Raw genomic sequence first — 24,568 nt, 5'->3', positions numbered from 1 at the left:
TGGATTTGGAATAAAAAATACCTGCACACATGGTCAGTTCCGTGATGCGTACGTTTCTATACGTCTTACGAACTGGTGCGTAGAGGAGACTGAATATTTTCTACATATTTCCTAAAAAAAAAAAAAATGTAGCATGTATAAAAAAAACTTGGCAAGCTACTCCTTAATAAAGAGACAACACAGCACGCTTAAGTTACCTTTTTATTGCAGGTCTGAAAAAACAAACAAACAGAAGACATAATAACAATAACAGGGCAACAACGATAATTACAAAGTGAGATATTCAAAACTCCTGAAAGTGTAAAATTAGACGTTAAATAAACAGCTGCATTTTTTCACCTGTGCTAGGGGGATTTTGTCTTCTCTTTTAGGAAAAAGAAACCGTGGCGTACTCTCTTATTACATTATTCAGGGAGCAATCAGGAGAGAGAATGGGGAATTAAGGTGGATTTATTTTAACAAGCACAGAATTGATTACTAAACAATAGTGAACATGGAACTTGACTTCTTAAAGCAGCAGTTTTCATAATGGGAAAAAAAAATGTTTATAATATATACTATATTTATATATTTTTTTAATTCTAAAGGAATGAAAGGTCATTTGATGGCCTCATAAGAGTTGTGGCCCTGTCCAAAATGCATCTGTGAAGTTCCCAAGATTTCAGAAGAGTGCTTATGTGTTCATACGTTTGAAAAGCCTGCATCAGTGGACTATTACCTGACAGTCTATCTGGCATTAAGTCACCAAAATGTGAACTCGTCGGAGGATGTCACATGGTGGCATTTGGGACAGGGTCTGTGTGTACATCAGCATAAACCTTTCACTCGGTTTCCAACTGCTGCCTGACAGTACTTACAGAAGGACAAGATGGAGACCACATGATTTTAGGTTGTATCTGGTTGGAAACCAGATGTTTAAGGGTTTAAACGGGCATTTGAAATTCAAGCTTGTGGAAATGCACAAAAAACAGTGATTGAACTAGTGTGAATTACAACATAATACACACCTGAGGAGGAAAGAGTCCCCACTGCAAAGATCCATTCCACACAAAGCAGAAATCCATACCAGCTCTTCAACCATGCCCTGCATTGACTACTACAGTGCAGATCAGGTGACCTGAAAAACCTGAACTGGATTTCTATTGGAGAATAATTTGGGTGCTGTGTATTCTAACATACGTACACATCTCTCAGGTCAGTAGGTGTGTGTTCAGAGGATTTTTAAATGGAGGGGGTGGAATGCCTCTAAATTGAATTTAACAGGAAATGTTAGGGAACCACAGTGTGTTAGATATAGGAACCACTCCACTCTCCTTCAGTCCAAACTAGTGTGGGCAGCTTGAACTCATTTCAGATATTTACAACGGATCTGATCACCTGACCCAAGTGTATGTGAGATGATTCCTCATCGTGACTTATGAGAGGTATGGGTGAAAAATTTATCCAGGGGTCATCAGCGTGGCGCCTGCGTCTGTGTGACCTCCGGTCCTCGGCTGGCCAGCCTGCTAAGGATGCTTCTTTCTGACATCTGCAGCCGCACAGCAACGGGCGGTATTCGAGCGATGGTTGCTGGGAGCCGGGTGACATCTGCCTTCATGTCGCTGAGCAGCTCCTCCAGTTGTTTGAGAACTGACAGAAAGAATGGTGATTGAGAATGGTGAAAGAATGGTGGAGATTTTTGAACACGTCTCCATTTATTTGAACATTTTAAGGAATTAAATTCATCAGTCGCAACATTTTTGCCTACGTGCATCAATAAAGCTACAGGATGTAATAATCAAGCCAAATGTGGTCTGTAAAGCTATATTGAGAAAATAAGTGTGAATTTTTGTGGATTTGAGCAGTGCTGTGTTAGAAACAGTGTTAAGCTGTGAAAGTAGCTGTACGAAGATTTGTATAATAATTAGGACTGGTAGCCTTTGAGCACCTCACAATTTGACTTGATTTCAAATTCAAATGTATTTTTATAACACTGATTTAGAATCATATTTGATTAGGATTGATATTCAAACAGATTTAGATTCATATTTGATTTAGATTCAAATTTAAATAGATTTAATTCAAATTCAATTAGACTAGGATTCAATTTAAATCTTACTGGATTTAGATTCAAATTAAATTTGATTTAGATTAATATTCGATTAGATTTTAAATTTAATTACATTTGTATTCAAATTCAATTTAAATCTGACTGATCTGGATTCATATTTGATTTGGATTTAAACTTAATTAGATTTAGATTCATATTTGATTTGGATTCACATTTAAATACATTTTTTAATTCTGATTTTCATTTAATTTGCTTAATTAATTAATTCATATTCAGATTTGGACTAACAATTCACTAAAAATGTGATAATCAACTTTTGTTAAAAGATCCAGAATCAAATGTGAAATAAATAGTAATAATTTTTGTAATGTAAATCCCTTTTCCCTGACTGCTCGTTATAATAATAGCTATTTTGTATTTATGATGTGCTGTACAGAGTTATGTGAGTTGTTGTACCTTTGTGTAGAACTGCATTAGCAGGCTTGTTTCCTGACATGGACTCTTTACTGAGGTGCTGGTGTGACTCCGCCAGACACTCCACCTCACTGAAGCGTGTGTTGAGTGCCATGGAGGGGTGAGAGGGGTCCTCTGTCATGTTTAGATATGCAGCACGTCTGAGCTGCTCCTCAATCACCAGAGCTTGTTCCAACAGCTAAACACAGACATTAATGATGCAGTTGAAAGAACAGCCAACTAATTTAGCTCTAGGAAAACAATGAAGCCAGTGAGAATAAGTTTTGTAGTTTCTGTGCATCTCTAACCTTAAACCTGCGAGCAAGGAACTTGTTTTTAATCTCAAGGAAGTTTCCTCGGCTCATCTCTCCCTTAAAGGGCTCGTTGAGTATGGCGAACCTCGGGTCATTCTGCACATCCTGCCAGCGAGCATAGCCGTGGCTGATGGTACAGAGATTAAGGACATAATCTATAAAATTAGGAACAGGAATCTATAAAATTATAACAGCAGTTAAACGTAACAAGTTTCTACTTGATTTTTAGTAGAGGATAGTTTTGATTCATTTGACATTTCTTGGCCACTACATAATTCCTGGAAATTGTTTTATTGTTTTAATGACTACTGGATAGTATGACACTGTCATTTACAGATAATGGTCATAATAAATATAACTTCTGATTGGTGGTACATTTTTGAATAATACAAACAATAAAAAAGAACAATAAAGTACACTAAAAGACATTCCTTTCAGTGATACAAGCAAATTTATTGGTGTATCGGTACTAAAAAGACAGTGACTACCAAAATGATCAATAAAATGACGTTAATATGTCAAGGATACTGTATGATACCAGCCAGCAGCCAGTAGTCGTGGCGACGATGCCAGATCTCGTAAGTCTTCTTGGTGACCGTGGCGGCTCTCTCTTCATTCTGCCAGAGAGAGTGAAGCTCTGGAGAGAGAAACAGAGAGATCATTGATTCAAAATTCACCAGCACATACACATATACACACACACACAGTAAATTCCCAGTGTACCTGTGAAACCTCCGTCAGCGATGTTAAACATGAACCTCTGCTTCACTGCTTTCTTCTTCTCCTCACTCACTCCATCCCCTCCTCCACTTGTCTCTTTGGTGTTCTCTCCGTTTTGCAGCTTAGCGGAGTCCTCTGACTTCACTCTGTCTTTCTCGTCTTTTGGCTCTGGTTGAAGAGAGAAAGAGACATTATTGATTGTAACAGTTATGTGTGGTATAAAGGTGTGTTATTTGTGTTAGTAAGTACCTTTCTTCTCATCTCTTGCTGGGCTGGTGTCCATTTTCTCTGTTTTCTCTTCAGAAGATTCTTCTGCAATGGAGTAAGAAAGTATTAATGCTACTCATGGGACCTTTACTAGAGTTTTCATGGAATGAAAGTGGATATTAAATCAGATTTTAATCATAGGACAAATGAATGTCTAATCTAATCGAAAATAAATATTTAAATGTTAGGTAGTGCTCAGCTCTTCACCTTTGGTTTTGGATGCATCTACACTGCTTGTGGCATCTGAACTTTCAGCTTTGACATCTGAAGACGAGTTTTTCTTCGATTCAGTGGACTTCTCCTCTTTCTCTCCATCCTTTTCATTTTCTCCATCCTTTTCTGCTGATGGTGAGGTGGCCTCTCTCTCCCTTTCCTTTTTTTCTTCTTTCTTTGCTGGACTGGAGGATTTCTCACCTTCATCAGGAATCTCAATAATCTGAGAAAAAAAGAAGGAACGTGAGAATGACAGTTGGTGACATGAAGAAAGACAAAGTGAGACAGTCAGGTGTTTACAAAAGGAAAGTGTTTAAAAATACAAAGAACAGAAACGGGAAGATGAAGTGAAAAAGTGAGACTGTAAATAACAAGTACCTCATCCTCCTGTCTGAGCCCTTTCGTCTCCTTCTCTCCATCCCCCTCCATCTTCTCCTCCAGCTCTTTTACGTCTTCGCCTTTGGAAAGGTCTTCTGTTTGGATAAAAGAGAGTCAGATTAATGAGTAACGATTAGCTGCACAGAGATGCTGGACAAATCTTACTTCTCATTTCAACTTCCAACTTGTCATAAAAAGGTCAAATGATCTAAAAATTAGCTGTTTTTTTTTTTTTTCATGTTCACTGGACCACATGACTTTTGGTAGACAACAATTATTACTTAAAGAGCAGTTTATACCAAAGGAAAAACTACTACCCCAACTAATAAAGTTAAAATGTTATTCAAGACAAATGAACAGTTAGGAATGAAATAAGAACAAGTACAAGCTTAGATAATACAAATAAAGTAAGGTCTAACAGTAGTATTCAGGTAGCCTGACGTCGTCATACTCAGATTCTAGTCAGAATGTGAGTCTGATACTGCTCCATTGAGCTTTGATTATAGGGTGTGTTTCAAACGAACCAGGAAGGAAAATGCCTCTGCACTCAATTGGATAGACCTACAACCAATCAGAGCAACGGAGTAAGTGACGTATGTTCTTCATTCATGTTTCCGATCGACAAATGCCTTGATCGCAGTTCTCTGTGTTCCTCTTTTAAAATGAATGCGCTGTCGATATCTTCTATAACAGACGCGATGGCGGAATCTACACATGATGTTTTATAAACAAAGTTCGAGAGGAGCACATTTAAATGATCAATCCAATCAACTTGTCATCAAACAATTACCGTCTACACTATCAGCATGAGAGGAAGCATATATTATTTTAACTCTGTCAACTCACCTAACATTCCTTGACAGTTTTCAGCATCCCTCCACTCACTCTCGGCTTGTTCTTCCACAGCCCGGAATACGGGGGGAGTAGGCTACTTTGGGTTCGGGCCGAATACCGAGCCCGGAGCCTCTCCTCGGACAGTACGCCAAATATGCATTTATTCTAAATGACTTATTTGTAAGTGTGAACTCGTAAAATCTCAATTCTCCAGCGGCAGTCATCTTTGTTGTAAACGAATTCAACCCAAGCGCTCTTTATGACGTGGGTGATTACGTAACAGCAGATCATCTGTCCATCATCGATTAAAGCCCCGCCCTGGCAATTTGATTGGCTCAGCCTTCTGGGAGCCAAGCATAATTACTCCTCAACGGATCGAGTCCAGACTGAACTTCCCGACCAAAAAATGTTGTGGGCGGCGTTCAGGCTGGCACCCAGGCTAGTATTCAGGTACAGTAAAGGAATAACTGAATGTAAAAGAACACTGCAGATAGCCTAGAAATCCAAACGGCATCCTAGCGGCAGCAAATGTAATTTGCAGCCAGGGTCGTCTAGCAACTCTCCATTGGCTTGCGAGCTGGAAAAACCAAACTCTAATCAGGCCAATCACATCGTGTATAGAGTCAGTGGGCGAGCTTAACATAATGACGGCAGAGTTGCAACGGTTCCACGTGAATTCCCAGCTACTTGAAAACAAAGAAGATGGCTGCTGCTGCTGGCGAACAGCGGTTTTTCGAATCTTCATTGCTCTGGTTGGTTGTAGCACTATCCTATTGCGTGCAGAGGGAATTTGAAAGACAACCGTTTATCGCGCCCCTCAGATTGAGCCATGCCAATGGTGTGTTCCCAGACCCAACATCTTGATGTGGGTTTGGCTTGTCAGGCTACACTGCAGAGTGTTCGCAGTATAAATTAAAGGTGCAGTGTGTGATTTTTAGCGACATCTAGTGGTGAGGTTGCGAATTGCAACCAACATAAGTTGCGGTGAAGTAAGAAATTATGTTTAACTACTCAATAAAACGAAATGTTATTTCGAATATTATTGTTACTTGTTCATCATTGTGTCAGTGTTTTATTCGCTGACTTTAGCTAGTTTCTTTGTACGAAGAACAACATAGTGACGAAACACTTTTGTCCATTTAGGGCAACTGTAGAAACATGACGGTGCAAAATGGCGACTTAACGTGTAAGGGGACCCGTCGTGTATGTAGTTAGAAACTGCTCATTCTAAGGTAATAAAAACATAACGGTTCATTATGAAAGGTCTTTATACACTACTAAAAACATAGTTATGTAAATGATATTGCATTTCTGTCAACAGATCCTCCTAAATATTACACAGTGCACCTTTAAATATAGATTCATCTTTATTAAAGCTGTTTTTTTATTATTAACATTAATGACACAGACAGAAGGAGGTATTTATAGGCTGCTGACACTTATGCACAGATCCAATATAATGATACACATCCGATTTCTTTCTCACCTCTTTATGTTCACTTGAGATGTAACTGTGACATAACTGTTCACTACAATACTTACCGAGATGGTAATTTTGATATAATTTTGTCTGTATTTGTCCATTCAAGTATAAGGAGACGCATAAGGAGACGCGAAAGACAACTCAAGAACTCAATCTGAAATGCGGCTCATGGTGTGTGCACAGAAAATAGTGCGTGGGAAGCAAATTGAGTGAATAATCCCTTATTCTTACGCTTGAATGGTTTAAAATCATTTAAATGTTTAAACTGACAAGACTTATAAGCACGTGCAAATTAAAAACTTTCACTCTTATGATGGTAACATTTTGAAATTAATCACATTAATCATAAATCACGCGTTTCGAACCGTAGGGCCTGGTCCGCAGGGATCAACTATGATCCGTTATACCCATAATAAAAGGACATGATATTTACTAGATGTTTTTGACTTCATGTCCCATAAAAAAATGGTTTGAATTTTAGAACATTCCCTTTCATGGAGTGTGTAATATAGCTGTTTGTGAAAGTCAAAAGTGCATGATAAGTAAAGTTATTGTCTCCCAAAAGAAAGAATCGACTCTGAACCGCCTTTACGAGTCATTTGTATTTCATATCCTACTGCGTGACGGTTCTACGTCACTAGAAAATACATTTGCATAATGCCTGCCTATGTTGTTGTTGACCGCCAGCGAACAACTTGACCAGCCCTCAAGCTGCATTTTACAGTCTTACTGAAATACTTCTGCAAATCAGCTGTGGGCCACTATTACCTAAAACTGTGTCTATTAATGCAGATTGTCTGTAGTACTTACTACTTTGAGTAATGAAAAAGATTGAGCAAGATTTGTTTTACAAATATTTGTTACATCATTCATTCACGTTAGTTGATACAGTTCCTGCATGTGCAGTGCAATAAATTCGAAAAATACACCGGTTTGTTGATGGACATTCACTTGTTAATGCTGATGGTGAGGAATTAGATGATGTGGTGATGTGCAACTATATTATGAGAAAATGAAATGTTTTTTGACCTTTTATACATGTAAACCTGTTGTAGGAGACTCCAAAACAAAATTAGGAGCCTTTAAAATATCATAATAGAGACTTTAATACAGAATTTAAAAACATCATTATAGATGAGGTGTATTCAATTCATTGTATGTATGAATACTATTACAGTATTTATTAATATTTTGAATTAGCTTCTATTTTAATTGTTTTAATATTAGTAATTGTGCTATGCCAGAGCTTTTGACATTTTTTATTAGTTTTTTTAATTTAAATTAATTTTTTTGTCATTTTAGTACTTCAACTTAAATTCATTTCAGTTATTTGTCAAGGAACCAACAAGGTAACAACAAGGCAAACAGTTTTTCATCAATATTTATATTTTATTTTATTATATCACAGCTTTATTTCAATTAATTTTTAAATAGTTTTAGTTAACAATAACAACACTGATATGCGTGTGTGTACCTGTTGCTGGTGTGTTTGGCTGGGTATCTGCAGGCGTCCCTGTAGAGGGTGTTTTTGGATCTTCTCCCGCTGCAATGGCCGCCGCTCTTTTGCTTTCCTCCTGTTCCTTCATCCAGGGCATTGACCACTGACCATTGACATGCTCAAACTCCTGCACCTGTTGGAGTTTAAAACAGTCAATCACATAACGGCACTGTCATTCACAGAATCAAATAGCTTTCTATTTACCACTAAAGCACTAGCGATCATAACTTCACACACCTTCTTGCGGATCAGTGACATCACACCTATGCGTGTGAGAACGTGTTGTCGTGATAATCCTTCCCGTGGAACGCCATCAGCAAATGTTTCTGCCCCGTCGGCGCCTGGCTCACACAGGTGACGCATAAAGAGGGACACGTATGCCCTAAAAAACAGAGAGAGTGCTCAAGTAAATGAAGCTAAAATAAATGACAAGAAATCCTCTGGAAGGAATGTCAGACTCACTTGAACTCCTTCTCTGATTTGCCTCGCAGGTCTCTAACGAGCCACTGGGTGGTGAAGGCATCCTGGGGAGGCATCCCATAACGCATCACTGCATTCAGGAAGGCCTTCCTTTGTCGAGCATTGAAGCCCAACACCTAATGAGGAGAGAGAGGTTAAGTATAACTGAGTGTGTGGAGGGAATAGTTGAAACAATTGAAAGGTAAGTGAAGTTGTACCTCAATGTTTCCTCCCACTCTGGCCAGTAGGGGGGGCAGTGGTTTGTCTTTATCATTCCTCAAGCCTTTGCGACTTGGTCTTCGGGAGTTAGCTGCAAACACACACAAAAAATAGGACTATGTCAATACAAATATATATCTGTATAATAACTGCTTATTCAGATAAAGATGGTTTAATTTCATTCTTTACCTTCAGACCGCTCATCGAAGTCCTCATCACCCTCCTCTGAAGCCACAGAGTAATCTGATTGGTTATCAGACTGATCATCCTGCCAGTCTGAGGACACAAATGGGTGGGGCAATATTTTATTGAGCACTTGAGTTCTCTTGGCAAGAAAATATTTAATTAGAGGGGACAAAAAACAAAATCATGCTGACATCTACAACAAAAAGGTCAAACGTTTGGACACACTACTAGATTAAGGTTTTTAAGATGGCAAGAAACAAATTCAGTCCAAAGGCTTATGCCTAAATGCTATAATTTAGTATTATATTTTGTTTATATACATATATAATTCAATTCATTATCATTAAAAACAACATCAAATTGATTCATTATGCATAAATTACAAGATTTTGTAAATAAAACTGTTTCCATAATAAAAAAAAGAAAATTACTCATTTTTTTCATCATATGTAAGTTTTGTTTTGTTAAACATTTTTAGCACATACAACATAATTCCCATATTTTCATTTTATAGTTTTGATGACTTCGATATTATTCTAAAATGCTAAAATAAGTTATTAATAAAGAATGGGTAAGTGTGTCCATACTTTTGACTGGTAGTGTACATCCAAACAACAACCACCCAAAATTATAAAAATTAATAAACCATAAATATAATAATTTATAAAAAATAAAGGAATTATTTTAAACATGAAACATTATTTTCATTGGAAAGGATTTACAGATATTACACAACACAAAAATTTAGCTACCAGACCTAAAATCACACAAGTTCATCATCCATACAACACACATGCAACTACTCACGAACATACAGGGAAAGAGTAGTAAAAAAAGCTTAAAATGCGCCTGTACCCCGTCTACTACCTCTGTCCTCCTGTGAGCAATCGTTGTAGTTCACGGGTTTGCGTGGCCGTTTGCCTTTGCCCAAGTGACGAGCGAGATCTTCCTGCTGCTGCTCATAATGATGGCGCAACAGTTTCTCCCAGTAATCAGGATCTACACTTTCTTCCTGCTTAATGATCTCTCTATCCACATCCTCCTCCTGACGAAGAAATACCGTAAGATATAGATACATATGACATAAACACACCACGCACACAGACAGTCACAATCCCACACAAACTTACCTCCTCTTCCTCATCTTTGACCACATACTGGGCCACTTTAAAGGAGCTGAGGTATTCATTCATACTCTGCAGCTCTGTGTCATCTGTTGCATCTTGGTTTCTATCCAACAACCGATCAATGGCCTTGTCATCATAGTGGATCACACTGCCGTCTTCCTCCTTATTGTCACCTGGATAAGAGATATTTACTTGTTTTAGAATTGATTTTAATCTTTACTTTGTCCCTTTCTTGTCTCGAGCCTGTTAATTCCTGTTAATTCCATTGTTGTATTTTTTATTTTCCATATTGTCTAGTACTAGAAGTGCTTTACAAGCATTGGCAGTATTTTAAAGGGGTGGTTGATTATGATTTAACTTCTTTAATTTTAGTTAGTGTGTAATGTTGTGTGTAAGTTAAAATGCTCAAAGTTAGAGATATTTGCTTCTAAAGAAATCGTTTTTTAAGGACTACAACAAACGGCTGGTAAGGACTACACAAGCTTCCTCCTGGGTTAGTGACATCACTAACCCTAAAATTTACATAAACTCCGCCCCTGGAACACGATTTATAGATTATCATGACAGAATATGATAATCAGTGACTAGAAGATAACTACACATAAGCTACATAAATTCATCAACTAACCATTGAAAAAATGTTGTCTACATGTTTTCACTTGTTCTTGAGTCTCTCCATCTTCCTGACTTCGGTTTGAACATAAAAGCCTACAAGTTTTTGACATTTTCAGTGCATGTCTGTGTGAGGGAAAAGAACAAGAGCTCTTGAAGCTCCGCCCACTGTGTCAGGAGCAGAAGCTCATTTGCATTTAAAGGGACAGACACAAAAACAGTGCTTTTTTTGCTCACCCTCAAAAAGTGACAATTTTAACATGCTATATAAAAATATATGTCTGTATTTTGAGCTAAAACTTCACATACACACTCCGGGGACATCAAAGAATTATTTTACATCTTGTGAAAAGGGCATTATACCACCCCTTTAAAGGGGTCATGAGTGACATGGATTTTTTTTATTTTGTGTTTTTTAAAGTTTTTTTGCACACAAAAATAAATAAATAAATATATATACAATATGAAGAAAAACTATTATTTTCAACCTTCATTCTGAAGCATGTCAGTAAATGGCTACTATTATGATTAGCCAACGTTATTACATTGGAAACCGTATCAACGCCCACGCAAGTAAAGTGTTTTGAAAACATTATCCATATAAAATTTTGTCATTTACAGACAAAGCATTATGAAATCATTTACTTACAATTTGCGGTGCAGCTTCTGTCAGATCCAATTCAGTTGGCTGCTTATTCTTTCAACAAAATGTTCTTTGCAAACTCTCCATTAATTATACTGTGAATCATTTGCTAAACAAAATGCCCCGAACAAACATGTAATACTCGGGCACGATAAGCGACGTATTTTAAAATAAATATCTACTTGTTTCTGATGCTGGGATCCTTCTGAGGTCTGCACAGAGACACAACCGAGTTGTTTAAACTGGGCGTGTCACAGCGGACGTTTTTTCACTTGTCCGTTTGTCCTGTTGTCGACAGACTCAAGTGCATAGAGTATGTCAGAAACTGAATGTGCATCTGTATACTGTATCCAGTCACAGTGTAGACATCATCAGTGATTATAATGGGTTCCATTTGCTATTGATGCAACACGAGTCACGTGATGCTCACATCCTAGGCAAATAACAGCCTGGGACTGAATGCCAGTGGGCGGGGCCTATGGTGTGATGATGTATTCATCGATGTCTTGCTCTGGAGGCAGTCATATGCAAATGTAATTGCATGTGTGACGTCACAGATCCCGCAATATCAAAACGAGCTGTTTTTGGAGCTTGATTAAATAAATGCTTTGTTTATAATGAGGTGGACGTTTTAAGCTATGCAACTTGCTGGATGTTTTAATGGTACAAAGACCCCTTATATGTCAAAAGATCAAGGCAAATTTCTCATGTGATGACTCATTTAATCATGCTAATAAATCTTTCTTGACACTCATTTTGAGGGAGAGAGATGGTAGATAAAAATATAACACAACACAACACTGATTTAAAGTGAGCGGTAACTGGGTCAGGTGATGGAATTTATTTCAGCCCAGGGCTCAACAGTAGGATTTTATTTTATTTACCATGTCAGATGTTTACTTGTAACATTTGCCCTGGCCCATTACAAAGAAATGTTGCCACACATTTTATTTTTAACCTATTGAGGCATCAGAGCGAAACTCATTAACATCAATGCTCAGCATAATAAGGTCATGTATAGTTTGAAGCTCTAAATAATCTACTGAAAGCAGAACTTCACATCTACACCACAGCAGCTTATGTTGGCGATTTTATTATCATATCCGATACTGACTGATCCACAAAACAAGTCACATATAAACTCTTAAAGGATTAGTTCACCTCAAAATGAAAATTTCCTGACAATTTACTCACCCCAATGCCATCCAAGATGTACATGTCTTTCTTTCTTCAGTGGAAAATAAATAAAGTTTTTTTAGGAAAACATTTCAGGATTTTTCTCCACACAATGGACTTCAATGGCAACCAAGATGTTGAAGTTCAAATCAATGCAGTTTCAAAGGGCTCTGCACGATCCCAGCTGAGGAATAGGGTCTTATCTAGCGAAATGATCGGTCATTTTCTAAAAATAAAATAAAAATGTATATACTTTTTAACCACAATTGTTCGTCTAGTGCTGGTCTGTGACGCGCCACGTTGGAAAGATCACGCTTCACGTCATCTATCTTTGAAGCACTTCAAAGCCCTTAAAAAAAAAACTCAAAAAAAACTAATTTCTTTTCCAGTGAAGAAAGAAAGACATGAACATCTTGGATGGCACTGGGGTGAGTAAATTGTCAGGAAATTTTCATTTTGAGGTGAACTAATCCTTTAAGTACGAGCTGAACACCTGTAACTTACTGTAGCCAAAGTTCGGCTGCATTTAAATGTCTTTATTGTTCTGTCAAATGTCTATTCCACTTTCTGATCTCAAATCAAGGTCATGTTTAGAAGATGAAAAATTACTTAAAACAGTGTTTTTCTCACCCTCTCCGAGCTCATATTTGAAAAGCTGTTCTGTGCCGAACTTTAAGATGTCATCCAGTTCTTGTTTGGACATGGATCCAGCCTTGGAGCCCAGACCGGGCCGCACCACCAGATGGGTCAACATCATCTTCTTCTTTGCCACCTGAGACACAAGGATCAGGCGATGACTTTTGCAAGGGGTAGTGTTTGATTGTGAAGTATTTTCTACATAGTTTTGTATTTGCCTGGGTTTTAAACAGTTTCAAACCACTGTAATATCTCACCTGTGTAATTCTCTCCTCAACAGATGCTTTAGTGACAAATCGATAGATCATGACCTTCTTATTCTGACCAATACGATGAGCCCTGCTAAATGCCTGAGAAAGACAACAGAAGAGAGACCGTGTCAGAAAGAGCTTGTCCACATCGTCTCTCACAGAGATGCAGGTGTTTGATAGTTTTAGCATCAGGAATTTCACATCGTCTCTACCTGAATGTCATTGTGCGGGTTCCAGTCTGAGTCGTAGATAATGACAGTGTCGGCAGTTGCCAAATTGATGCCCAAACCCCCTGCTCTAGTGGACAGGAGGAAAACAAACTGAGGAGCGCCAGGAGCTGCAATGAGAGGAAATAGACATTTTTGATCAAAACAAAACATCCATAATGTTGAGCAAACTGCTGTTATGGCTGGCATTATCCCCTTACCATTGAATCTATCGATGGCTTCCTGTCTCATCCCTCCAGTCACCCCTCCGTCTATCCTTTCATACTTGTATCCCTCGTTCTCCAGGAAGTCTTCCAGCAAATCCAACATCTTTGTCATCTACAACAGTAGATTTAAGTATATTAGAGTATATAGTTTTATTCTGAGTATATTTGTAATCTGTGTGTGTTTCAGGCATGTGTGTGTACCTGTGAGAATATAAGGACTCTATGTCCACCCTCTTTCAGTTTTTTCAGCATCTTAAACAGAAGCATCAGTTTCCCAGAAGCCTTTGTGAGGGCACTGCCATCATACATGCCATTGGGCATTTTAGGGGCTTCCTGCAAAATGAGACCCATATCGATCACCCAAAAAGTATTGTTGTTATTAATTTAAAACCTAAAAGATGTCAGTTCCCCCATTTCTACAGTAAAATGGTAGCTGAGAGTGAGTGAATGGAAGCTCACATTAGCAGCTGTGGGAAAAAGGTAGGGGTGGTTACAGCATTTCTTCAGGTCCATGACCACATTGAGCAGAGAAACCTGGTTTCCTCCTCCACGAGTGTTCAGAGCTTCAAAGTTGCGTGTCAGGATGTACTTGTAATACTTCCTGTCCCAGAAAAACAGAAAATCGAATCAGAGGCTATTGTCATTTAAAAAGCCTCCAGGAAATGTAAAAAAAGGACATTAAATGGCCCATTTAACTATATTTTATATAGACAGACTGAGTAAACAGAATCATTAAACTGTCAGTCATACAGTACAATGATAGATGTAAATAACAGTTGTTGTCCAGCAGGTGGCAAAAATCAGAAATGTGCAGAATCTTAAATAGAACATTCATTGACAATTACTGAACAAGTCTCGTACTTCTGCATGGGGCTGAGCTCCACACGCACGATGAGCTCAGTTTTTGAGGGCATGTGTTTGAAGACATCAGCTTTAAGTCTTCTGAGCATGTGTGGACCCAACATGTCGTGCAGTTTCTTAATTTGGTCTTCTTTAGCTATGTCAGCAAACTCTTCCAGGAAGCCTTCCAGATTACTGAAACACACACATATTTGGTACTGAACAATGTAAAAACAACAAAAAAAACTGAGGGCACACAAAAATCATCATCGCACTCACTTTTCAATAACACACAAACAAACACACTTACTTGAATCTCTCAGGTGTGAGGAAGTTGAGCAGATGGAAGAGCTCCTCCAGGTTGTTCTGTAAAGGTGTGCCTGTCAACAGCAGCTTATGCTGAAGAGGATAGTTATTCAACACACGAAAGAACTGAGAGAGAGAGGGAAAAGGAGAGAAAAAGTGTGTGTGTGTTAGTTTTACATCCAAGACTTATTTATCATAAAATTTAAAGAATAGATCTCTCATAAATCAAAGTTCTGTCATCATCTATTCACTCTCATATGACTTTCTTCAAAGAATATGCAAAAGCACCATAAAAGTAGTCCATAAGACCGTTGCACTATTTTCCAAGTCTTCTGAATTTATTCGATAGTAGTTGTTTTTTTGATGAAAAAAAAAAAAAAAGCTCAAATATAAGTACTTATAACCTCAGTGGGCTGATATTGACTGCAATTCAATCATTGAGTTAGTGAAAGAAACAAAGTCATACAGGTTTGGAAGTACATGAGGGTGAGTAAATGATGACAGAATTTGAATTTTTGGATGAACAAATCCTTTAAGTAGTAAATACTTTGGTGTGTCAGGGGTCTGACACATGGATTTTACCTTTGACTGGTTATTTTTCAGCCTATGGGCCTCATCTACCACAAGACAAGCCCAGTCAATGGAGCCCAGGATGGCTTGATCAATTGTGATGAGCTCATAGGACGTCAACAGCACATGAAACTTCACAGCAGCCTCTTTCTGCACAGATGAAGAGTTTCAGGAACCACGCATAGTAGGCAGATAAAGACAATGGCAATATCATCAAACCACACAGCAGATGTGCCAAAAATTTACACGAACCTACATGTTTACGGTTATGGTTACTAGTTCTCTCTGATTATAAGCTATTGTATCAACTCTTCCCCTCCTTTCCTCTGTGATTCATACCTTCATTTTGGAGGCCTTTTTCCCACCACGGATGGCGTTGTCCTCAAAGGAGAATTCATTTTCTCGTATGACAGCTCTGCTGTCTTTATCACCCACGTAAGTGACCACGTACATGTCTGGGGCCCACATCTCAAACTCTCTCTCCCAGTTAATAATAGTGGACAGCGGGGCACTGACCAAGAAGGGCCCCTTCGAGTGACCCTGAGAGAAACCATTACCAAATATACCACATTATTTACTTTAAAGCTACAATACATTCTATGATAAACATCCATGTCTTCCTAGAGACCATTTATAGAGACCAGCACAACTTTTTTTTAAACCTTTATAATAATGAAAATTGTTTCTGAAGCACCAAACCAGCATATTAGAATGATTTTTGAAGGATCGTGTATGTGACACTGAAGCCTGGAATAATGGCTGCTGAAAATTCAGCTTTGCCATCACAGGAATAAATTACATTTCAAAATATATTAAAATAGAAAACAGGTGTTTTCAATTTGAATAATACTCTTTTTACTGTCATTTTTATTTAAAAGAAATGCAGCATTGGACAGCACAAGAGGCTTCTTTTGAAAAACATTTTCATACCGACCCAAAATCTTTGAGCGATAGTGTACTTATATATTTTTAAGAAAACACACCTCTTTGTAGAGCGAGTAGAGGAAGACAGCAGTCTGAACAGTCTTTCCAAGACCCATCTCATCAGCCAGGATGGTATCTGTGCCCTGAGCCCAAGAAAAACGCAACCAGTTCAGTCCCTCCAGCTGGTATGGATGAAGTGTGCCGCCTGTAGAGTCCAGATAATCCGGTTGCCTATCAAACTTTATAGTGGGCTGAAAGTAAGAGACAGGAAGAATATTAGTTCATTGACAGTCAAAACCTATTAATACATTTTCTTTGGCTTTTAAACAATGTTTTCAAACAATCTATATGTGCAATTGTTGGCCTTACTGATAATTATATTAATGGTTACACTTGAGAGAAAATTACGGGGAAAAAGTGGGGAACAGGACAGACAAAAGGAATCCATGGTATGAATTTGCATTGAATAACTTGCAGTGCTAAACCATGGCTCCGACCTAAATGTGTAAAGTATTAAAAATTCCATCTTATAAAGTAGACAGAAGTTGATTTGAGTTGTTCCAAGAATCCTTACATCCACAACAGGATTAGCAGGAGGCCTCTCTGTCTTCCTCACTTTGACCTTCTTTATCTTTTTACCTGGTCTGCCCTCCTCTCCAAGCATCAACTCCCTGACAAACAGAAAGAAAGAAGATATGTAGATTAAATTATAACTGCAACATTGTTTCATAGAAGGGTGTATGCGTGTGAAATGCTGCAGAGTCCTGTGTGCATGTACCTGTGGTTCCAGTAATGCTGTTTGAAGGTCTCAAAGTCTGGGATGTCCATGTCTTCACACTCCCAGGTTGACTGATCATACTGTAAATCTCTCCATTTGATCAGATAGTGAACATTATTCTTCTTATCCACACTGCCAGAGAGAATGGAGAAATTAATGTCCAAATAGTTGAGCAGATGTTGTTCTTCAAGAGATTTCGAACATCTGAACACCCTCACCTGTGATTTAATATGCGGTGGATGAGGAGCCACTCCATCTTTACTCCAAAGCGTCCATACTGATCCTCCATACGGGCATAGAAGGGATCTTTATTCTTCCTCTTACAGCTCTTATCCTCATCTCCCTCAGCACCCATCTCTAGATTGGGGGGCTCTTCCATATCTGTCTTCCGCTGATAGTTACGGAACATTACCTGACAGTTCAGCTCCAACTGTGACGAGAGAAAGAAAGACATACCTGATTGAAAGATTTTACTAATAAACACGCCCATGTAAACAAATGCACAATTTAATGTGCAATTGGGCATATAAGAGAGTGTTAATACTTTTATGTTCTTGACTTACAAAGATGGACAATATAACGGTACCATACCGGCTATAAGAGGTATTATAAATAATTTGTTCAGTGTGCATGCTCATTTTCTCTATTTTTACATTTAGATTACTCTTGCCGTAATCTAACATTCACTTAAAGTTAATATGCAAAAACAGTAATAATTTACATGTAATTTAGAATTTAAAACCGTCGATTTATTATTTATCGAGGGTTTCATTTTTCATTTATTTCGACAAAAACGTATAGATTGAATATCAGCCAAAACAAGAAAATAATTAGTTAATCATATCTGCAAGAATATTAATATTGGAGCATCCCTACTACTTGTGTGTGTTTTTATTTGTGCATTACCTGTAGTTCCTGGACCCAAGAACAGTGCCAGTAAGACATGTTGCACCACTTCACAAAGAACTCTCTCTCCTTCCGACCAATCATAGGAGGAGGATCTGGAGCATCGGCTGGGAGGTCTAAAGGCCGAGGCACGGGCATAGGGGGAGGGGCTTCACCCCAGCGCCACGTCAGAACTTTCTGGACTTTGCCTTTCAGTGGAGCACTCTGAGAAATCAAGATATTATATCATATTTGTTTTGTAGAATTAAACAAACAAGCAAAAATGAATAAAAGTTAATTGGGATTCAGTAATGTTGATCCTATATTTCAGCAATGACATCTACGAAGATAAAATCTCAAGAAAACCAAATCCAAAGGATAGACTTGGACTAACACACTATATTATTCCTCTCTCACCAGGCAGCGTGGGCAGATCCACTCTCCGTTGGGGATGTCTGGCAGGGGAGGGTTAAGACAGTGTAAGTGGTAAGACGAGGGGCATGTGTCACAGCATAGCAGCTCTCCTCCATCCTTGCAAACCCGACAAAACTCCATATGGTGATCGTCTTCCTCTTCTACCTCTCCTTCATCCCTCCTTCCATCATCATTCTCCTCCTCACCCTCAGAACTCTCCTCACGAGCCTCCCATTGAATTCCTTCCTTCTCCTGAGAGAGAGACATAAATAATGCATAATCAACAGAAACTTTAGTCATTAAATATCAATGGAATGTAGAGAACTACTGCACACACACAGAATATCATTTTTACTCAATGAGCCCAGAGCAGCTTGAGGAAAGAACATACATTCATTCTGAACATGTTTGCATGTACTTACGCAGTGTGGGCAGCTCCAGGTGCCCTCTGGGGCTCTCTCCATGTCAGGATCTAGACACACCATGTGATAGGCTCTCGGACAGGTGTCACACAGAATGATCTCACCACCCTGCTGACACACCTCACAATAGTCCTGATGATCGGTCTCATAGCCATCAGCATCCTCATCCACTATGAAAGAAGGAGGACTTATATCAAATATAAATGGCTGGAAAGTGTCCAAACTAGTAAAGTGTGTTCAATATAGCATTTGTGTTCAGCAGAGTAATTTGAGTTTTTCTGCTCTCTTTGACTCACCCTTCTTCTTCTTCTTGGAGCTCTTGGACTTCTTACTCTTGGAACGGCTGCCCCGACTGTTAGATCCATCACTTACTGAGAAACTGTCAAAATCACTCTCACCATCATCATCCTCACCACTCTGAGAGAAGAAACCATGGGTGAAGGGGTGCAAAACAAGTTAGTGATGCCATAAAAAATAAGGAATATATGTTTAATTTAATATATATGCAGTATTGTTCAACAGTTTGGGATTTGTAAGATTTTTTCAATGTTTTTTAAAAGAAGTTTCTTATTCTCACCAAGGCTGCATTCATTTGATCAAAAACACAGTAAAAACTATAATATTGTGATATATATTGAATATTGTTAATATATTTGTAATGTATTACTGTAATGGAGTTCCTGCTCAAGTACCATTTGTTATTATTATCAATGTTGAAAACAGCTGCTTAATACTTCTCCAGAATACATTTATGTTCAATATTTCTCAGGATTCCTTGATGAAAGTTCAAAAGAAATTCATTTATTTGAAATGGAAATCTTTTTGTAACATTATAAATGTCTATACTTTTGATCTATTTAAATTATCCTTGCAGAACAAAAGTATTAGTTTCTTTCCAAAAGAAATCTTACTGATCCCAAACTTTTGAACAGCAGTACATGCATTTATTTAACATAATTATATATCATTAAATATTGTAATATAATTATTAACTATGATATTAATATATTAACTAATAATATTAAATAAATATGAATAATAATGTACTGTATAAATTAGCTAGTATATGTAAGCATATAAGGAATAGATGCATACAGAGGAACGCTTTCTCTTGAAATTTCCCAGTTTAATCTTGAGTGGAGCCACTTTCTTCGCTTTAGATTTTTTGTCCTGGGACTTTGGAGTGGACTTGGTCTTTCTACGTGCATTTGGGCCTAGAGTAGATACACATATGACACAAAAAGTTGAGTAATTAAAAAAATACATATAATAAACACACTTTTGGTCCCCAAAAAAACACTTATCTCTCATCTGACCTTTGCCCTCTTTGGTCTTGGCTTTCCGCAGAGGGACCGCTGGGGGCTGCTGGGGTGGGGGTAGTGCAGCAGGAGCTGCTGTTGATGTGGGCGTGGCCGTGGGTGCCGCCCCTCCTCCATCCACCCTGGTCACCATACTCTCCACTGCAGCAGCTACGTTGGCAGCTGCCAGGGCTGCGTTAGCACTCGCTGAGCCCCGCATGGGATTATTGGTGCTGAACTCCCGCCATTTAGCTCCTAAAACCATCATCATCTTTGACACAGCGATCTTAGGGTTCTTAGCAGCTATTAGAGGTCTAAACAAGAGACGAAATGGAAAAAGACATTTCAGATCAGTCACCTGACAGCTATGGAATATTATATGGATGTTTACATGAGGTGATAATAGATATGGGACAAAAACAGAAAGTCAAAGAAGCAGAACTGCTCTACCTGACAAACTGACTGAAAGCTTTGTAATTGGTGAGAGAGGTGTAGTCCTCCTGGGTGAAGGTGTAGTCGATGTCTTTCATTCCCCAGTCTGCTAATAGCTGAGAGGAAGATTTGGGCTGGAGAAAAGAGGATAACAGATGACAGACACTGGAGAATGCAATCATAAAAAGGTAGCCATATATATAATATCATCTGACCTGAACCTTTATCCAAAAACATACACTATCATTTCAAAGGTTTGGGGTAGGATTTTTTCAAAGAAATGAATGCCCTTACTCAGCAAGGATGCATTACATTGATCAAAAGTGACAGTACACTTACAATGTTACAAAATATTTCTATTTCAAATAAATTATATTTCTAAAAAAAAATAAGAGTAAGAGACTCCTTTAACAGCATTTAATAATCTTAACAATCCAACATTTTGAATGATAGTGTACCAAGGAAAAAGTACAAAATATAACATTAGCTGATGAAAACTTTACAAGCAAAACTGAAAATCAGTAGGCTATTTATTGTGGCAACAATGTAGAAAGGAAAGGGCAAGGCTTGACATTGGATTTTTCCAGAAATGTCCATTGGACAAGTAACACTGATTGTTAAAGCACAAGTAATCTAATACAAAAATACAATACTGTGTATGTGAACAAATAATATTTTTTTTATAAAGCATGACAAATAGTTTTTTTGAATCCTGTGGGTTTTTTTTTTTTGTAGTTGTCCCCTGTCCCATAGACTACCCATCGGCTTCCCCTTACCTGTCCTTCATTATCATCGTCATCATCATCTTCCTCCTCGGGTTCTGGGTCTTTACGTTTGCTTTTCCCTCCAGATGAGCCGCCAGCCTTTTCTCCCGCTGAACCTCCCTTCTTCCTCTCCTTGGAGGAGCTGGATCTCTTTTTCTTCTTCTTGCTCGGAGCATAGTCACTCCCTTCACTCTCAGATCGCATCACTCTGTCCTCCTCCTCTTCCTCGCCTTCTACCATTCGGATTGCTTCCATGACTTCAGGAGAGCTGACAGGAACCTCCTAGATCATGAAATCACCCAAGGAGAGGTGACAGTATCAGATATATTCAGGAAAGAACCCTTCAGTTCAATGCTTGATCCTAAAACATGTCTAACAGTTATGGTAATGAAAAATTATGATTGATGTGACACTGTAGAGATGAAATCCGACATACACTACCCTTCAAATGTTTTTTTTTTTTTTTTTTTTTTTTTAAAGAGGTCTCTTAAGCACACCAAGTCTGCATTTATTTGATCAAAAATACAGTAAAAAATTTAGTGATTTTTTTTTTTCATTTAAAGTTCAATTATTCCTGTGATAGCAAATCTTACTTCAGTGTCACATTATCCAATAACAATGTAAATGTATGTTATGACTTGATTTAATTTAATACATCCTTACTAAATAAAAGTATATATACACACACACATATACATATCGACTGAAGAGGTGCTCTGCTAACCTCTCTGAGGACTTTTTGTCGTTTGCTGCTCCTGCTTTCACGGCTTTTCTTTGCTTTCTTCTTCTTTTTGGATTTAGGAGTCTCTGCCTCTGATAACTGTTCATCCATATCATCTGTCAAAAGCAGACACACAGCATACACCAAGTATAAAATAATAATAATAGCTAAACAATCATCTTAATTTTGATTTTCTGTCCTTCCTATCCTTCCAGAACCGATATAATACTTTTATTCTAATTGTATGACCCTTACTGAAATATAGCTCATTAATTTAGATCCATTAACAGTTTAAAGCCTTTAGAATACATTATTGTTGTGCATTCCTGCCTCGAGATGTTAACCTACTGTCCAAATATGTCAGCAGCAGTGAAACTAGGGCAAAAGGCTCTTGCTTTGGAAATCATTCATTTATTCAGCTCTCTGTTGATAGGATGCGCTACCAACGCCATTTCCGAGGGCGGCCAGAATAGGAAACCAAAACAAATGGGTTAGACACACTATGCTAAACAATATTCGGCCAGTACGAACGCTCAAGTACAAAAACAAGCCACTTTCGCTCCTATGATACTAAGGTAAAGGAGTCTGTAACAAAAAGGGTTTATGTTTTATTTTAACAGCTGATGCTTTCACTGCGGATCAGTGAATCAGGAAGTGATGTGACTTTTGCATGCAGCTAACTGGCTAACGTTACTGCATCATAACCTAAAGATTTGGCTTTATATAGGTGGATGATGCAGTTAGCTACACGTGGCTCGCCAGCTCAAGCAAAATAGATAAACATTCAATCTAGCAGCGTTCTCCTTACAGAAATGGCCATTTGTCAAGGTGTCAGCAGTTAATTTACATGTTTGGGCTCATTTAGGGAGGTTATATAACATGATGTGGTTAAATGAGGGTCCAGACTCTGCTCGGGACAGCTAAAGCCTTACCATCTTGCATGGGTCCAAAATGGTCCCGCTCGTCTTCACTCCCTGACATATCCCCGTCAGGACGCTTCATAAAATAGAAATAACAACAATATTTTGGTCAGGTTTTTAGCAGCACCCCATGTTGACAGAGAGAGAAACAAGTGACAGCGGAGGCTAGCGGTGTTAAGGTAAAATAAAATCAATTAACAATGGTGGCATTATAAAACAACAACATCACACTGCGTGTAGGGTTAAAAAGAGTTTGACGTAGTCGTGTCATTTCGGCCTTTTTCGTAAACTTTCTCGTTCGGTCCGAGCGAAAGACGCCTCAACTTAGCTGTCAATCAAGTTAGCAAAGCTAGCAAACAGAGTCAAGTGATCCAGGGAAAATGGCAGCCGACTAGATGAGTTGAGTTAAAGCGCTTATCTGCCTTCGTTTCTGATTATATTCGATTCTTAAAAACTTTCCTCCTTGAAAATAACACGCGGAGGTCGCGAAGCCCCCGACAAACACCATTTGGCCCTTTGTGACGCGGTGTCTAACAGTTGTAAGTTACCCGTAATTTTAGATTTGTTTATTTGTTTTCTGTTTTCTGATATGACAAAAAGCTCATCGAGGGACACGAATTTATATTAATGTATATTTTTAATGCAGGCGGTTGGAAGTGGGTGGGAGGAATTGACTTACAGGTCAGTCCAAGGTGTAGATACTCGGCGGTATGATCAGCTTTAGTCTGACGCGAAAGCTGCAGGTTACTACCTATCACTGAAAAATAAAAAGAAGCTCCGAAAAGGTGTGAATCTTTGGGAGACGTCGTCCACTCTTCTCCCCTTTCCCCAGCGTCAGTGACCAGAAGCGAACATCCTCATACACACAAAGAAATCAGGGGGGGGTAGAGACATCCCATAATAATCCTAGGCACGCTCCCCCCTCCCTACAACACTCACTCAACTCTGCATAGTTACCTCGCAACCTACAGACCATAATAATCATCTCCCCCTCGCACACAGTACCAGCAAGTACACACTGCCTTCCCCTTTCTTAGTCCCTGCCCCCTTAGCAACCACGTTGCTATGGAGACACTGCCCCCTCCCGCCCTCACTGACATCCCATAATAGTCATAAGCAGGCCGCTCTGACATCCCATAATAAACACAACTCCTAAAAGAGAGGGAAGAAAAAAAACAACACCAGTCACATGGTCTCCAGGGAAACCCCAGGCCGCTGGCGACAGACCATAATAATCTGCGGCTGTCTGTCCACCTGGCTGGGTTTTTGGTGCACGAGTGACAAAAAAACACACATGAGCACCTGGTTTGAAGACGGGCTAACAAGTAGTGCGCTTCGGCTA

General features: G+C 38.6%; 1 protein-coding gene across 2 annotated transcripts; it reads right to left on the bottom strand.

The window, feature by feature from the left end:
• Positions 1 to 190: 190 nt before the first annotated feature.
• Positions 191 to 24,283, bottom strand: chd4b (chromodomain helicase DNA binding protein 4b). Of its 2 annotated transcripts, none has more exons than XM_081388618.1 (40): positions 23,906 to 24,283; positions 23,239 to 23,302; positions 22,310 to 22,422; positions 21,598 to 21,867; positions 20,840 to 20,955; positions 20,408 to 20,703; positions 20,187 to 20,305; positions 19,388 to 19,508; positions 19,092 to 19,261; positions 18,673 to 18,921; positions 18,277 to 18,480; positions 17,589 to 17,800; positions 17,371 to 17,502; positions 17,167 to 17,263; positions 16,652 to 16,843; positions 16,008 to 16,208; positions 15,681 to 15,818; positions 15,103 to 15,224; positions 14,814 to 14,987; positions 14,412 to 14,553; positions 14,154 to 14,285; positions 13,947 to 14,064; positions 13,732 to 13,856; positions 13,526 to 13,618; positions 13,263 to 13,404; positions 10,205 to 10,374; positions 9,930 to 10,119; positions 9,078 to 9,164; positions 8,888 to 8,979; positions 8,673 to 8,806; positions 8,448 to 8,592; positions 8,187 to 8,343; positions 4,396 to 4,490; positions 4,012 to 4,240; positions 3,787 to 3,849; positions 3,541 to 3,705; positions 3,346 to 3,454; positions 2,812 to 2,944; positions 2,507 to 2,702; positions 191 to 1,629 (listed from the first exon to the last, which is right to left on the bottom strand). In XM_081388618.1, the coding sequence occupies exons 2-40, from the start codon at positions 23,285 to 23,287 to the stop codon at positions 1,454 to 1,456; spliced, it is 5,868 nt and encodes a 1,955-aa protein (XP_081244744.1). In that variant the 5' UTR covers positions 23,288 to 23,302; positions 23,906 to 24,283; the 3' UTR covers positions 191 to 1,453. The 2 variants fall into 2 exon arrangements, with proteins under 2 accessions (XP_081244744.1, XP_081244745.1); XM_081388619.1 differs by having other exon boundaries at positions 9,942 to 10,119.
• Between the last annotated feature and the right edge of the window lie 285 nt (positions 24,284 to 24,568).

Source organism: Scardinius erythrophthalmus, assembly GCF_964197995.2.
Source record: "Scardinius erythrophthalmus genome assembly, chromosome: 16".
Lineage (NCBI taxonomy): Eukaryota > Metazoa > Chordata > Actinopteri > Cypriniformes > Leuciscidae > Scardinius > Scardinius erythrophthalmus.
Note: the sequence above shows the minus strand (reverse complement) of the source record. Positions and strands in the feature narration are given on the sequence as shown.

Coding starts and splice junctions, on each gene's coding strand:
- chd4b (XM_081388618.1), bottom strand. CDS start 23,287: ATGTCAGGGAGTGAAGACGAGCGGGACCATTTTGGACCCATGCAAGAT. Junction 13,405..13,525: donor TTGAGGAGAGAATTACACAG/GTGAGATATTAC, acceptor CTTGTGTCTCAG/GTGGCAAAGAAGAAGATGAT. Junction 3,850..4,011: donor AGATGCATCCAAAACCAAAG/GTGAAGAGCTGA, acceptor ACTCCATTGCAG/AAGAATCTTCTGAAGAGAAA.